This window comes from Zootoca vivipara, chromosome 16 (genome assembly GCF_963506605.1).
Source record: "Zootoca vivipara chromosome 16, rZooViv1.1, whole genome shotgun sequence".
Lineage (NCBI taxonomy): Eukaryota > Metazoa > Chordata > Lepidosauria > Squamata > Lacertidae > Zootoca > Zootoca vivipara.
In genome coordinates, this window is record NC_083291.1 from 40,494,873 (window position 1) to 40,506,950 (window position 12,078).

Consider the following 12,078-nt stretch of genomic DNA (forward strand, 5'->3'; position numbering starts at 1 on the left):
TACTATTTCAGACACGTGGCTTATATACTTATGTATGTGTTTGCCTTGTACATTTATGAATGTTTTTTTTTTTGGGGGGGGACCTTAGAAATCATATAACAACTACCAGTATTACCAACCAGTTTTTGAGCCAATAGTGCTGGGGAAACAGTCACCAGTAAGCTTTGCAACTTTTCAGCCCCTTTAGCTTTTTCTTGCTGTGCAAGGGGTGTTGACTGAGGGGTGTTGATCATATAACTTTGAAAGCTCATGTGTTAGCAACAAGAAATTATGAACGCTTGGAATGCAAAACTACTGTTTGACTATGTTTATTAGCTGTATGGAGTGTTCAGCTGTTCAAATACCTACAAGCAGAAAAGGTTGGCTCACTGGCTTCTTTCACACACAATGCTAAATGGCAGCCATGGAGAACCATTATTTGGAAGCAAGGCGGTTACAGAAAAATGGGGTTTGGCTTTTACAGCCCAACTTCCCCTTTAAGGGACCAAGTATCCGCTAAGTTTATTATCAGTCAGAGAAGATAGTATGGAGAGAGGAACCAATTGAAAGCAAGGAAGATTTTTCAGAGTCACCCTAACCCACCCCACCCCGATTGCTTGGAGGTGAGGACCCAGAACAAAGGTGTGTAACAGCTTTTAAAGGCTTCAGAAATTGCCCAAAGACTACCCAAAAGCATTATACAAGCATCACAGAAAGAGGCGGTCTGCAACAGAAATTTGAATGTATGGCTTGTCTCCTGTCTGTCAAGATATCAGATGATGTTTACTGATTGCCTTCTCCTGGCCTGTCTGGGCCATTCCTTTGAAACAGTGACTATCTTGACTCCAGAACCCATTTTCACAGATTATGCATAGATATCTGCTCTTTTGACAAGTCTGCTTGGATAGTTATGGATTTCCTGCTTTGTGACTAGAGGAGTCTCAAGGCTGCCTAGGGGTCAGGCATGGTTGCTCTATTGCTCTCTGTACTATTTAGCACATGTTTTACTGGTGATGTAGAAAAAATGGGGCTTGGGTTTTTTTTTAATGATTCCTATAAGTGATCATTTATTTGAGGTCACATCCACAGAGATTCATTGTATACAGAGATTCCATTGCTTCTAAATCTCCACTGCCTTTGCCACTTTTGTTATGGAGAAAAAGATTTACAAACTCTTGCTGCAGCAATAAAGGCCAAAACTTATTTTGATGTATTATTCAATCTTGGTGCAGAGATTTTTACTCTACTAAATAGCAGAACTTCCAACTTGCAGAGGCATTGGTCTTTGTGATAGAAAAGTAACATTAACAGCGGATTCCCATGCCAATTGCCATAATTGTCCCAAAAGTTCCACCACTCTGCACCATGGTTTTGCCAGTACCACCCATCAGTTCTCGCCCTCTCATGCCAAACCTGAGACAAGAAAATGTGCCGAACGGTGCACCTGCTGCCATACCACAGCAAAGCCCATCACAAAGCCCATTTTCACTCTGTCAAAGCAACTGGGTTGGGATTGGCCATATGGCCCCACTATCACAGGCATCTCAACCACTCTGTGCTTCATTAAACCCGAGTTTCCCTCAGCTCGGCCTGCACTTCTGTCCGGGGCTTGGCTTTTGTTGCCCAACTCCCTACGAGTCCCTAATTCTATGATTGGTCAGAGAACAATGGATGGAGGCAGGATCCAGTGAAAGCAAGGCAGATCTTTATTTTTCTGTTGCGACAGAGTCCCTACCCCCCTTGCAAGGAGATGAGAGACCAAGAACAAAGTGTGCATGAACCTTTAAAGACTTTAGACATTGCCCAACAAAGATCACCCTAAAAGCATCATACATACATCACAGAACTCTGAGTGTTTAGCTCAGGGGTAGGCAACAATCGCCCAATCGCCTTCTCAATCTGGGCCACGGACAGTCCAGGAATCAGTGTGTTTTTACATGAGTAGAATGTGTCCTTTTATTTAAAATGCATCTCTGGGTGATTTGTAGGACATAGGAATTCGTTCCCCCCCCCCCAATATATAGTCCAGCCCACCACTTGGTGTGAGGGACGGTGGAAATATTTGGGGTTATTAAGAGTCAAGATAAGCTTCAGGATTGCTCTCCTGTACTATTTCAGACATGTGTGTTTACCTTGTGCATTTATGAACATTTATTCTATATTTCATAGAATCATAGAATCATAGAGTTGGAAGAGACCACAAGGGCCATCCAGTCCAACCCCCTGCCAAGCAGGAAACACCATCAAAGCATTCCTGACAGATGGCTGTCAAGCCTCTGCTTAAAGACCTCCAAAGAAGGAGACTCCACCACACTCCTTGGCAGCAAATTCCACTGCCGAACAGCTCTTACTGTCAGGAAGTTCTTCCTAATGTTTAGGTGGAATTTTCTTTCTTGTAGTTTGAATCCGTTGCTCCGTGTCCGCTTCTCTGGAGCAGCAGAAAACAACCTTTCTCCCTCCTTTATATGACATCCTTTTATATATTTGAACATGGTTATCATATCACCCCTTAACCTTCTCTTCTCCAGGCTAAACATACCCAGCTCCCTAAGCCGTTCCTCATAAGGCATCGTTTCCAGGCCTTTGACCATTTTGGTTGCCCTCTTCTGGACACGTTCCAGCTTATCAGTATCCTTCTTGAACTGTGGTGCCCAGAACTGGACACAGTACTCCAGGTGAGGTCTGACCAGAGCAGAATACAGTGGTACCATTACTTCCCTTGATCTAGATGCTATACTCCTATTGATGCAGCCCAGAATTGCATTGGCTTTTTTAGCTGCTGCATCACACTGCTGACTCATGTCAAGTTTGTGGTCAACAAAAACTCCTAGATCCTTTTCACATGTACTGCTCTCAAGCCAGGTAAGGTATTTGATACCTTAGTGTTCTTATAACACTGGTGAAAGTTATATTTCATCAATAAATGGGTTGATTCATGGAGAAACAAGGCTAAGTGAAAATATCCACTGTAAATAGGCACATCTGGATACTTTGTGTTATGTTGCATAGGCCCAAGACCATTTGCAGAAGGGTTCCTATTGCATTACCTATTGCAGGGAGTTGGCTGTTTTCTGGACATGTATATGGTATGTTTAAATGCACCTATTCCTATGATTTTATAATGACATGGCATTAATTTCCCTAACAAGGCAAAGGTGCCTCAGAATGCAGCTCCCTCTCCTTGGTGGCGTGTGAGAGGCAGCTGGGTGTCCTGCATGCTGACAAAAACCAATCTACTGTAAATCATTCACCAAGGAAAGCTGAATTTCTGCTGCCTTCCCAGTACCAGGACTGGCAGTACCCAGGCTAATCTCTAATCTTGCACGGACAAATTTCTCAAATGCAAATAGTCTCAAATGCAAATTTCTCAAATGCAAATCCCACCTCCAGACCTTTTGGTTTCATTAGAAATGGAAACATCTGGCATGGGCAAAAGAGCCACCAGCACAGCATATATTTAAGGGCAGGGAACTTATCTGCAGAAAAGGAATAGAGCCTCAGCATGACATTCCTCTCTACCCAATATAGTGTGGTTGCCACATGTTCCATTTCTAAGAGCTTCAGCAAACTGTGAGCCATTTCCCTCTGCCATTGCATGAGGATGGTGTCATGGAGACCCTTGGGGTCATGTTTATCTTGTGCAAACTGAAGGCATGGGGCAAAGGTAGAGGGAGTGTCCATTGTGCAATGCTGATGCAGTCTCAAATAAAGTTGCCCTCACTTGCCTGCCTAGTGATAAGGCTCGCCTGGGGCCTTCATTACTTGCCAGGTGAAAATATTTATCTTTAATCAGGCCTTTTAAATGTGTTTGTGGGAGCAGGATTATTGGCTTGTTTTTGTTTTGTTATTTATTTTGTATTTTCATTTTGTATTTTTATTTGTGAACCGCCCTGTGATATTCAGATGAAGGGTGGCTAGGCAAGCCATCCATCGTGTGTGTTTGTGTGTGTGTGTGTGTGTGTGTGTGTGTGTGTGTGTGTGTGTGTGTATCTGTCTACTATCAGGTTTCGAGTACAGCAGTGGAGCCCCAAGGGGGGCAGGGCGTGGACAGCACCCTCCTGCATGCCACAGTTCAGGGTCGGAGAGGGGCAGGTGAAATAAGTAAATAATTTCCCCCCCAAAAGGGGATTCAGCCTCATAGGGAGGACTCGAATCCTCTAAGGAGCTCCTTGTTTGTAACCTAAGGCTCCTTTGGTCGGGAAAAATGACAAAGACCAAACCAGGGATAAGAGTAAAGCAAAGAGTGATTTATTAAAAAATAAAGGTCTGTTTGAACAGAGGTCCCCCCCCCAAGGCAAGAATGGAAAGAGGAACCCCGAACAAAAGAACATTTTCACTTATATACCTTTGGGCTTACATGTAAGTACATGGTGTCAAAAGAGCGGGGGGGGGGGAATTAACATTGGCAGTGAACAGAGTACTTTGCAAAGATTAACAATTTCAAATTACAGGATATTGGTAAATTCCTTTCAGTGTGAATCTCTGGAAATGTCACTCCATTTGTGGTGATCCTGTCTATTTTGCATTGGTATGTGTGTCATTTGATAAAAGTCTCTTTGTTATGGTATGTTTGTCTATTTGTGGAGTTCACCTGTCGTTCCTTACAGACACAGAAGGGGTAGCTGTTTTCTTGTATTCCTGAAACTGGAACGGTTTTCAGGGAGATGGATTTAATTCCTGATTGTGTGGTAGAGTGATAAAATAAGGTTTTTTATGGGAATGAAATGAAATCTTTAGGGAGCAATGCCAATTATAAAACTTCGGATTAATGGGAGATGGTGTGTACACTGAGTTCTGTTTGTGTGAAAATTAACTGGATGATACGATGTAAAAATGTTAAGGGAAGTGAGTCCTGAATATATACACTTGGCTAATTCAATTAACATACATCTCATAAAAGTTACATAAGATCAAATGATAGGTACATGAACAAGAAATCATAAAATGAATAAGAAATCATAAAATCGTACAGAAAACAGGAAATCATAAATCGTTGAACAAGAAGTACATAAATTGGGGTTACTTATACCCACTTGGAGCTGTGGGTTAAACCACAGAGTCTAGGGCTTGCTGATCAGAAGGTTGGCGGTTCGAATCCCTGCAACGGGGTGAGCTCCCGTTGCTCGGTCCCAGCTCCTGCCCACCTAGCAGTTCGAAAGCACGTCAAAAATGCAAGTAGATAAATAGGAACCGCTACAGCGGGAAGGTAAACAGCGTTTCCGTGTGCTGTTCTGGTTTGCCAGAAGCGGCTTTGCCATGCTGGCCACATGACCCGGAAGCTGTCTGCGGACAAATGCCGGCTCCCTCGGCCTATAGAGCGAGATGAGCGCTGCAACCCCAGAGTCAGACACGACTGGACCTGATGGTCAGGGGCCCCTTTACCTTTTATAAAAGGTATAATTTTCTACAGATACGCAGGTACACCTGGGAATAACAATTAAACAGGATACATTAAAGTCAATTTCTAATATATTTAATTTTAACTAAAAGCAACGAAGGTCATTTAAAGTAGAACATTGCTAAGCAGAAGAGTTTATAAAACTGATACATTGGGGTTTAGCATAAGTAGATACATTCTGAGACAGATGCAATTCACACACAGATCAACTGTCAACCATCTAAGTTGGGCAGATACAACCTAAAAACACTTATGTATACAGTACATTGTTTTAGCATATGTATAGGGAAATGACTCCTCAGGGTAACATGAGTGTCTGGGAGGGTTAGTGGAACTGGTTTTGTAAAATAAAGAGTGTCTGGGTGAGCAATTATGTAGGAATGGAACTTGATGGGTTGCTTATGTTTCCCGGGGTGGGGTGATAGAGGTGAGAGAGGTGAGATTTATTCAAGTGATTTAGTTTTATTTATGCATCAGCGAGTTCTTTTCCAAAGTGGGGTTTTGGCAGTTTCCCCCTCTCAGGCGATTGCCTGAAATATATTTATATATATTTATAACAATGGGAAGCTGCTGACCGCTCTCTGCCACTGGGTCAGGCCTGACTCGGCAATGGAGGCAGAGCTGCTGGGGACGGGTGTGCCTTGCTGGGGCCGATGTGAGATGCTCTCCACCGCCAAGTCAGATGTGACCCAGTAGTGGCGCTACTGCAGCCGGGCGCAAAGTGCCTTGCAGCCAAGGAGGGTGGGTAACAGCATTGCTGCTGACTCTCCTGCTGTCCATCAGCAGAGCTACTGCGGCTCAGCGCACCTCGCCTCCCAATTTTCTTTTGGGCCTTCGTTATTTCTCCACTAAAGATGTGGGAATGGGGTTTGTAATTGCCACAGCCTGGGATGAAAGTGTTAAATGACTCACACACACAATTGTTTGTTTCAAACCTGATGTAATTGTTAAAGATGGGTTTTGTGTCACATCTAGTTTGGCCCCAGTGAAAGGAGTGGACTTTAGAAACAACCCTGGCTAAGCTATGCAAGCTTTTTCTATTTCTCCCTTGACCAACTGACTAACTGTGATCTTTCACTTCTGGTGCAGCTGGAGAAAAGTGTTCGTCGACTCCGAGAGAAATTTTATGGGAAGGTGAACATCAAAACTGCTACGGTGCTGATGAGGCAGTTCTGCAACAATCATGAGCTCGCTTGTAGACGCATCATTCTCTGCAAAAATGATCTGGAAGGTGAGTCAGGCATTCGTGCTGGTCAGAAGCACTGGATTGTATGGGAGAAGGGGATGCTGGAAGGGACAGCAAGGGTCATCTAGCCCAACACACTGCAATGCAGAAATCTCAAGTAAAGTATTCATGACAGAAGGTTGTCCAACCTCTGCTTAAAAATCTCTAATGAAGGAGAGTCTACCACCTTCAAAAGGAGACAATTCTACTGTCAAAAAGCTCTTACCTACTGAAAGTTCTTCATAATGTTTAGTCAGAATCTCCTTCGTTATAGCTTGAAGCCATTGGTTCAAGTCCTACTCTCCAGAGCAGGAGAAAACAAGCTTGCTCCATCTTCCATGTGACAGCCCTATTGGAAGATGGCTATAATATCTCCTCTCAGTCTCCTCTTTCCCAGGCTAAACATACCCAACTCCCTCAACCGTTCCTCATAAGGCTTGGTTTCCAGACCCTTGATCATCTTTCTAACCCACGTTCTGGCTTGTCAATATCCTTCTTATATTGTGGTGCCCAGAACTGGTCACAGTACTTGCATGGGGGTGCTGACCACGGCAGAATAGAGAGGTAGAGAGAATTCTTTGACCACAGAATACTGGAGACCAACAAGAACGGGTGGATATTGCCTTGTACGCACACCTCTCTGAGGACCAAGCTAAATGTGATGTCAGCAGGTAGAGGCAGGGGAGAGCCTTACCCCTCTTCCATGCATTTCTTCCCCATGTCTTTTGCTCTGGCCAGTAAGCATCTCTTTCCTTCCAATACCAGACAAGAGTAACTGGTGCTGTGCGGAGAGAAGGGTTCAGTGCCTCTCTTCTGCTCTGCATGATTCTTCTACTGTTACCCTGCAGAAATGGGGAGCCTCTGAAGAGGGCAGGCATGTGAATGAGGGCAGCCCAGCAGCTGCAGCATATCTGACTGGCACTCCAAGAAGCGCCTTTACAGTGCATATAGAAGCGCCATCTTGTAGCACACAATATATTGATGGGATTAGCCTTCGGCTGGCATATGTATTTATTGGAAGGAAAATTTAAAAAGCATAGTAATTTTACAAACAATATTATAAGAAATTATTATACAAAATATTGGGGGGGGGAAATACCAAGGTATATTGGAGCCAAAGATGCCATGATGGACATCACCTGTGGAAATAGTGGCCGTAAAAAGAAGGAATATGGAAAATAATTGGGCAACGTATAAGGTATTATTAGAGGAGGTATATGGAAAATTAAAATTAAAAGAATATGAGGAGATAAAATCATATTTAAATGTTTGGCTACAATATTTTCAAATTAAGCAAAGATTTCAAAAAGATATAACAATTGGTTTTGAAAAAGAAGCTTCCAAATTTGATAAAATATTATTAGAAGGGAAAAGTAAATATATAGAAAAACCTTTATGATTTGTTATTGGAATGGGAAACAAAAGATGAACAGATAAAAGAAGTAATGAGCAGATGGGTGCAGGATTTGGGGAAGACAATAATGTTAGAAAGATGGGAGAAATTATGGAATAGAGATATAAATTTTATACCTAATTATGATTTGAAAGAAAATATATATAAAATGCAATACAGGTGGTATTTCACCCCAGTGAAAATGGCAAAAATATACTAAGGAATGAGTAATATATGCTGGAGGTGTCAAAAAGAAATCGGAACTTTTGTGCATATATGGTGGCAATACAAAGAAATTAAAAAATTCTGGGAAGAAATCTATAAGGAAATGAAAAAAAATACTCAAATACTCCTTTAGATCCTGAAATATTTTTATTAGGAATGTTGAATGAAGAAATTAAAGAAAAAGATAGATCTATCATGATGTATGCAACTGTAACTGCCAGACTTCTCATTGTGAAAAACTGGAAAAGTAATTCAGTACCAAGGAAGGAAGATTGGCAAATCAAATTGATAACATATCATAATTTGGCCCAAAAAACAGGATTATTTGAGCAAAAAATAGATAAGGATTGGAAAATGTTTAAAGAATATTTAGCAAATCATGTGGAAAAAGCTGATCTCCTAGCAGACGGGTGAAGGGCTCAAAAAACAATCAAAAAAGAAAAGAAAATTTACAGATATAGGTATACATAAGACCTAAGATATAAAAAAATTCAGAAAAATTCAGAAAAAGGCTGGAAGTTCAACACAGGGTGGTGTGTGTGTGTGAGGGGGGTATGAGGGTGGGAAGGAAGGAATGCTTTTCTTGTATTTATGTTTGAGGAATTTATGTTTTTATGTGCGTGTTTTGTTGGATTCATTTGTAAAGTTTATTTGGTATAATTTTATGAATAATTTTTTTAAATAAAAAAATATTGATGAAGCTTGCTAATGTCAAAGGAAGACTGAGGTATGGGTGACCAAAAGAAAAAGTAAAATGAATATTGTTCTGCAATCCTTAAAACAGTTTATCATTTATTTAAACAATGTCTATACCACTTCATTACAGTTGTCTCTAACTGGTGTGCAAGAAATACAATACAAAAGTTCCTCTGGTCTCTCACTACACCAGCAAAATCAAAATTCCTACCCACAAGATGCTCCCAGAAGCTCCGCTCATAAACTATGAAAAAGAATGAAAGTTTATTGTCCCCCCCATGCCTATTTCCCCCCCTGCGTCTCCCCACTTCTCATTCCCTCCCAGCCCCATATGGCCATAACAAAGATGTCTCAAACTGAACGTAACTGACCTTCATGACTTTATGATTTGAAATTCAGAGACACTGAATGTACTTTTTATGCATGAAAATCTTTTAATAAAAGCAAAAAGAAAATAAAAGGTAAATGTTCAAACAGTAAAATCAGACTTCAGTTATAGCGCCTGCTGGAATAAAGAAGTCTTCAGTGGGCACTTGGCATTCAACAGGGAGGCAGGGGCTGTCTGGCCTCAACTGGAAGGAAGTTCCATAAAATTGGGTCTACAGTACTAAAAGCACAGCTCCAGGTGGATCTGAGCCATGGGGGACCAGTAACCATGACTCCCTCAAAAACCTCAGTGGCTGGACAGCAATCCTGTATAAGGGATTAGGTGTCCTGGATCTGAGGTGTTAGTGGCCCTGTAAATTAAGACCAAAATCTTGAACCTGACCTGAGCCACTGTAAACTTTTGAGCACCTGAGTTAAGTGCTGACAATAATCTGTCCCCATCCACCTTTTGCACCAGCTAGAGCAGGGCTTTTTTTTTTGCTAGAAAAAGAGGTGTCAGAACTTGTTTTTTTTGGGAACACCCACCCAAAGTTGTTGTTGAGCTTTTTTAGCGCTTTCTGCGCCATCAACACCACAAAATAAACCTGCCTCTGATGCACAGCCATGAGGGCTGTGCCGCCAGCCACGCAACCCCAAGGAAGGGGCACAACGCTAAAGCCCTGAGCTGAAGTCTCCAGGCCAGACCCACACAGAGTGCATTGCAGCAGTCGGATTAGAAGAAAAGGTACAAGTCGATGTAAACTGACTTGTGTTTTATACAGCTCCCTCTCCTCTGGTCATAGAATGCTTTCAATTCCTAGTGTCAGCACATTTACCGTACATTTCCCAGTTTCACAGTTTGAGACCTCCTTCCTAACAGCAACTCGCATTCAGCCTGCTCTAACTTTGTATTGTTGCTGTTTTTTAGATACAGACCCAGAAGACGGAGCGAGCCTCGATGATGATCCTGTGGCTTTGGTAATTCTCTGTCTGTTTATCTTAGGCAGAGGTGAAAAGCTGGGAAAGGTAGATGAAGAGTAAGGAGTCAGAAGCTACTTTTAAGGGGCATTTATAGATACTGAAAGGTTAAACAAATGAAGCTCTTATTAACCCAACAGCTGTGCTACCCTAATTTAACAACTCCACTTGCCAGCTAAAGCAGCTGAGGGTAGCCGATGGGTCTCCCATCGGAGAGTTAGGGACAAGACCAGCAGTGGGTTCAACAGTTAAGAAGGCAGTTTGCATGTGCTGTAGAGGGAAGTGAGGGGCAGGTGGTTCGTTTATTATCTCATTTTTCCAATCTGATATCAAAATATTCCTTACTGCTGGATTTATTCTAATACTGTTAATGTTTTAATATGTTTACAATAGTTTTTCAAATATTCTACATATCTTTTCCAATCTTCTTTGTATTTTTTAAATCCTTATCTATGCATAAGATTAGCCATTTCTATATATTCTATCAGTTTTGTCTGCTATTCTTCATTGGTATCGTGCCCTTCTTCCGTTTCTGGGCATAACATGAAGAGATTTTTAAAATCCCTGGGCAGATCTGCATCAGTTATACCTAAAAGAAAAACTACTGGGCTTTTTTATAACCCCCCCCCCCCAGTTCATTATATGTATATAATCTCCCAGACGTTCTTTGCTATTTTGCATGTCCACCACATATGATAAAAGCAGAGAGGTCCCATTTTCTCCACCCATTTAAAGCTGTGTCCTGCTTTAAACAGTCATGGCTTGTCCAAAGGAATCCTGAGAAGTGCTGAGAGTTGTTCAGAAGCCCCTCTTCCCCTCACAGAGCTGCAGTTCCCAGAGTTCCTGGGAAGAAGGGCTGCCTGTTCAACCAGCTTGGAAATTGTAGCTTGGTGAGGAGAATAAGGGCTGCCTATGTGTATGATTCTGCTGGAAGTGTATAGTGCAGATGGGGTCACAGAACAGGACCTCTCCTCTCACTGGGGTGCTCAGGTCCCCACCAGTAAGAAAGAGCCTCCCATCTGGCTCCTAGGAAACATTGCTGGCTCCTAAGTTTTCACAGAATCATAAATGTGGAGAAAAACTCAAAGGTCATCTAGTCCAACCTGCTAATGCAGGGAAGTCACTGACTGCAGCGACAGATTTGAGGCACCACTAATTATATGTTTGTGTTTATCATTGTTCTCCCCATGAACACCTCCCTTGTTCTCTTAGAATGGCAATGGCGCCCACCTGAGAGGTGCCAGAACGGAGTTCCAGCAAGTTCCAGCTGAAAAAAGCCCTGCATAGGAAAATGTTGGATCCTATAGTTACTGTGTCATGAATTCTCAGCTGTTTGTTATTTAAGAATTAACTGCACTTTCAATTTTCCTCATCAATAGTCTTTTGTCACTTTCAGAAGTGTGTATGTCACCTAGATGTGTGTCACAGTGGCCGGAGTGGACTACTTCAGAGTAACGACTCTACCCAGCTCTGCATTTTATTCTTTTATTGGTGCTGCGTATTTACAGTGCTGAAGTCATTGCTATTTACACAGAGCGATGTGTTCAGTCAGGTTCAGAACCTCCGAATGGCTTTTGGCGCGTCTTTCTCCAACACAAAAGCTTTGGTAGACCCATCCTCTTTCCTCTCCTCTTTCTGCGCAATTCCGGAGTTGGGGGGATGGGTCTCCCCCCCTTATTTGCCCCTTCCTGTCCCACCTGGGACCCTGGCTCCGCTACCTTGCCTGAGCCTCGGACACGACTTCCTGCTTCCCCACTGGAATCGGAACTCTCTCTGCTTTCCCCTGTGCTCGGGGATGGGCTTGAACTCAGGAGGGGA

General features: G+C 42.4%; 1 protein-coding gene and 1 pseudogene across 3 annotated transcripts in view; one reads left to right on the forward strand and one right to left on the reverse strand.

The window, feature by feature from the left end:
• The window catches only part of SHFL (shiftless antiviral inhibitor of ribosomal frameshifting), a 31,327-nt gene that overhangs the window by 5,177 nt on the left and 14,072 nt on the right, over nt 1-12,078 (forward strand). For all 3 annotated transcript variants that reach the window (XM_035102869.2, XM_035102868.2, XM_035102870.2), the window contains exons 2-3: nt 6,467-6,608; nt 10,211-10,260. In XM_035102869.2, coding sequence (XP_034958760.1) covers nt 6,467-6,608; nt 10,211-10,260 — 192 coding nt within the window. The remainder of the gene's footprint in view (nt 1-6,466; nt 6,609-10,210; nt 10,261-12,078) is intronic.
• LOC118078865 (reactive oxygen species modulator 1-like) lies at nt 1,016-1,572 on the reverse strand (annotated as a pseudogene).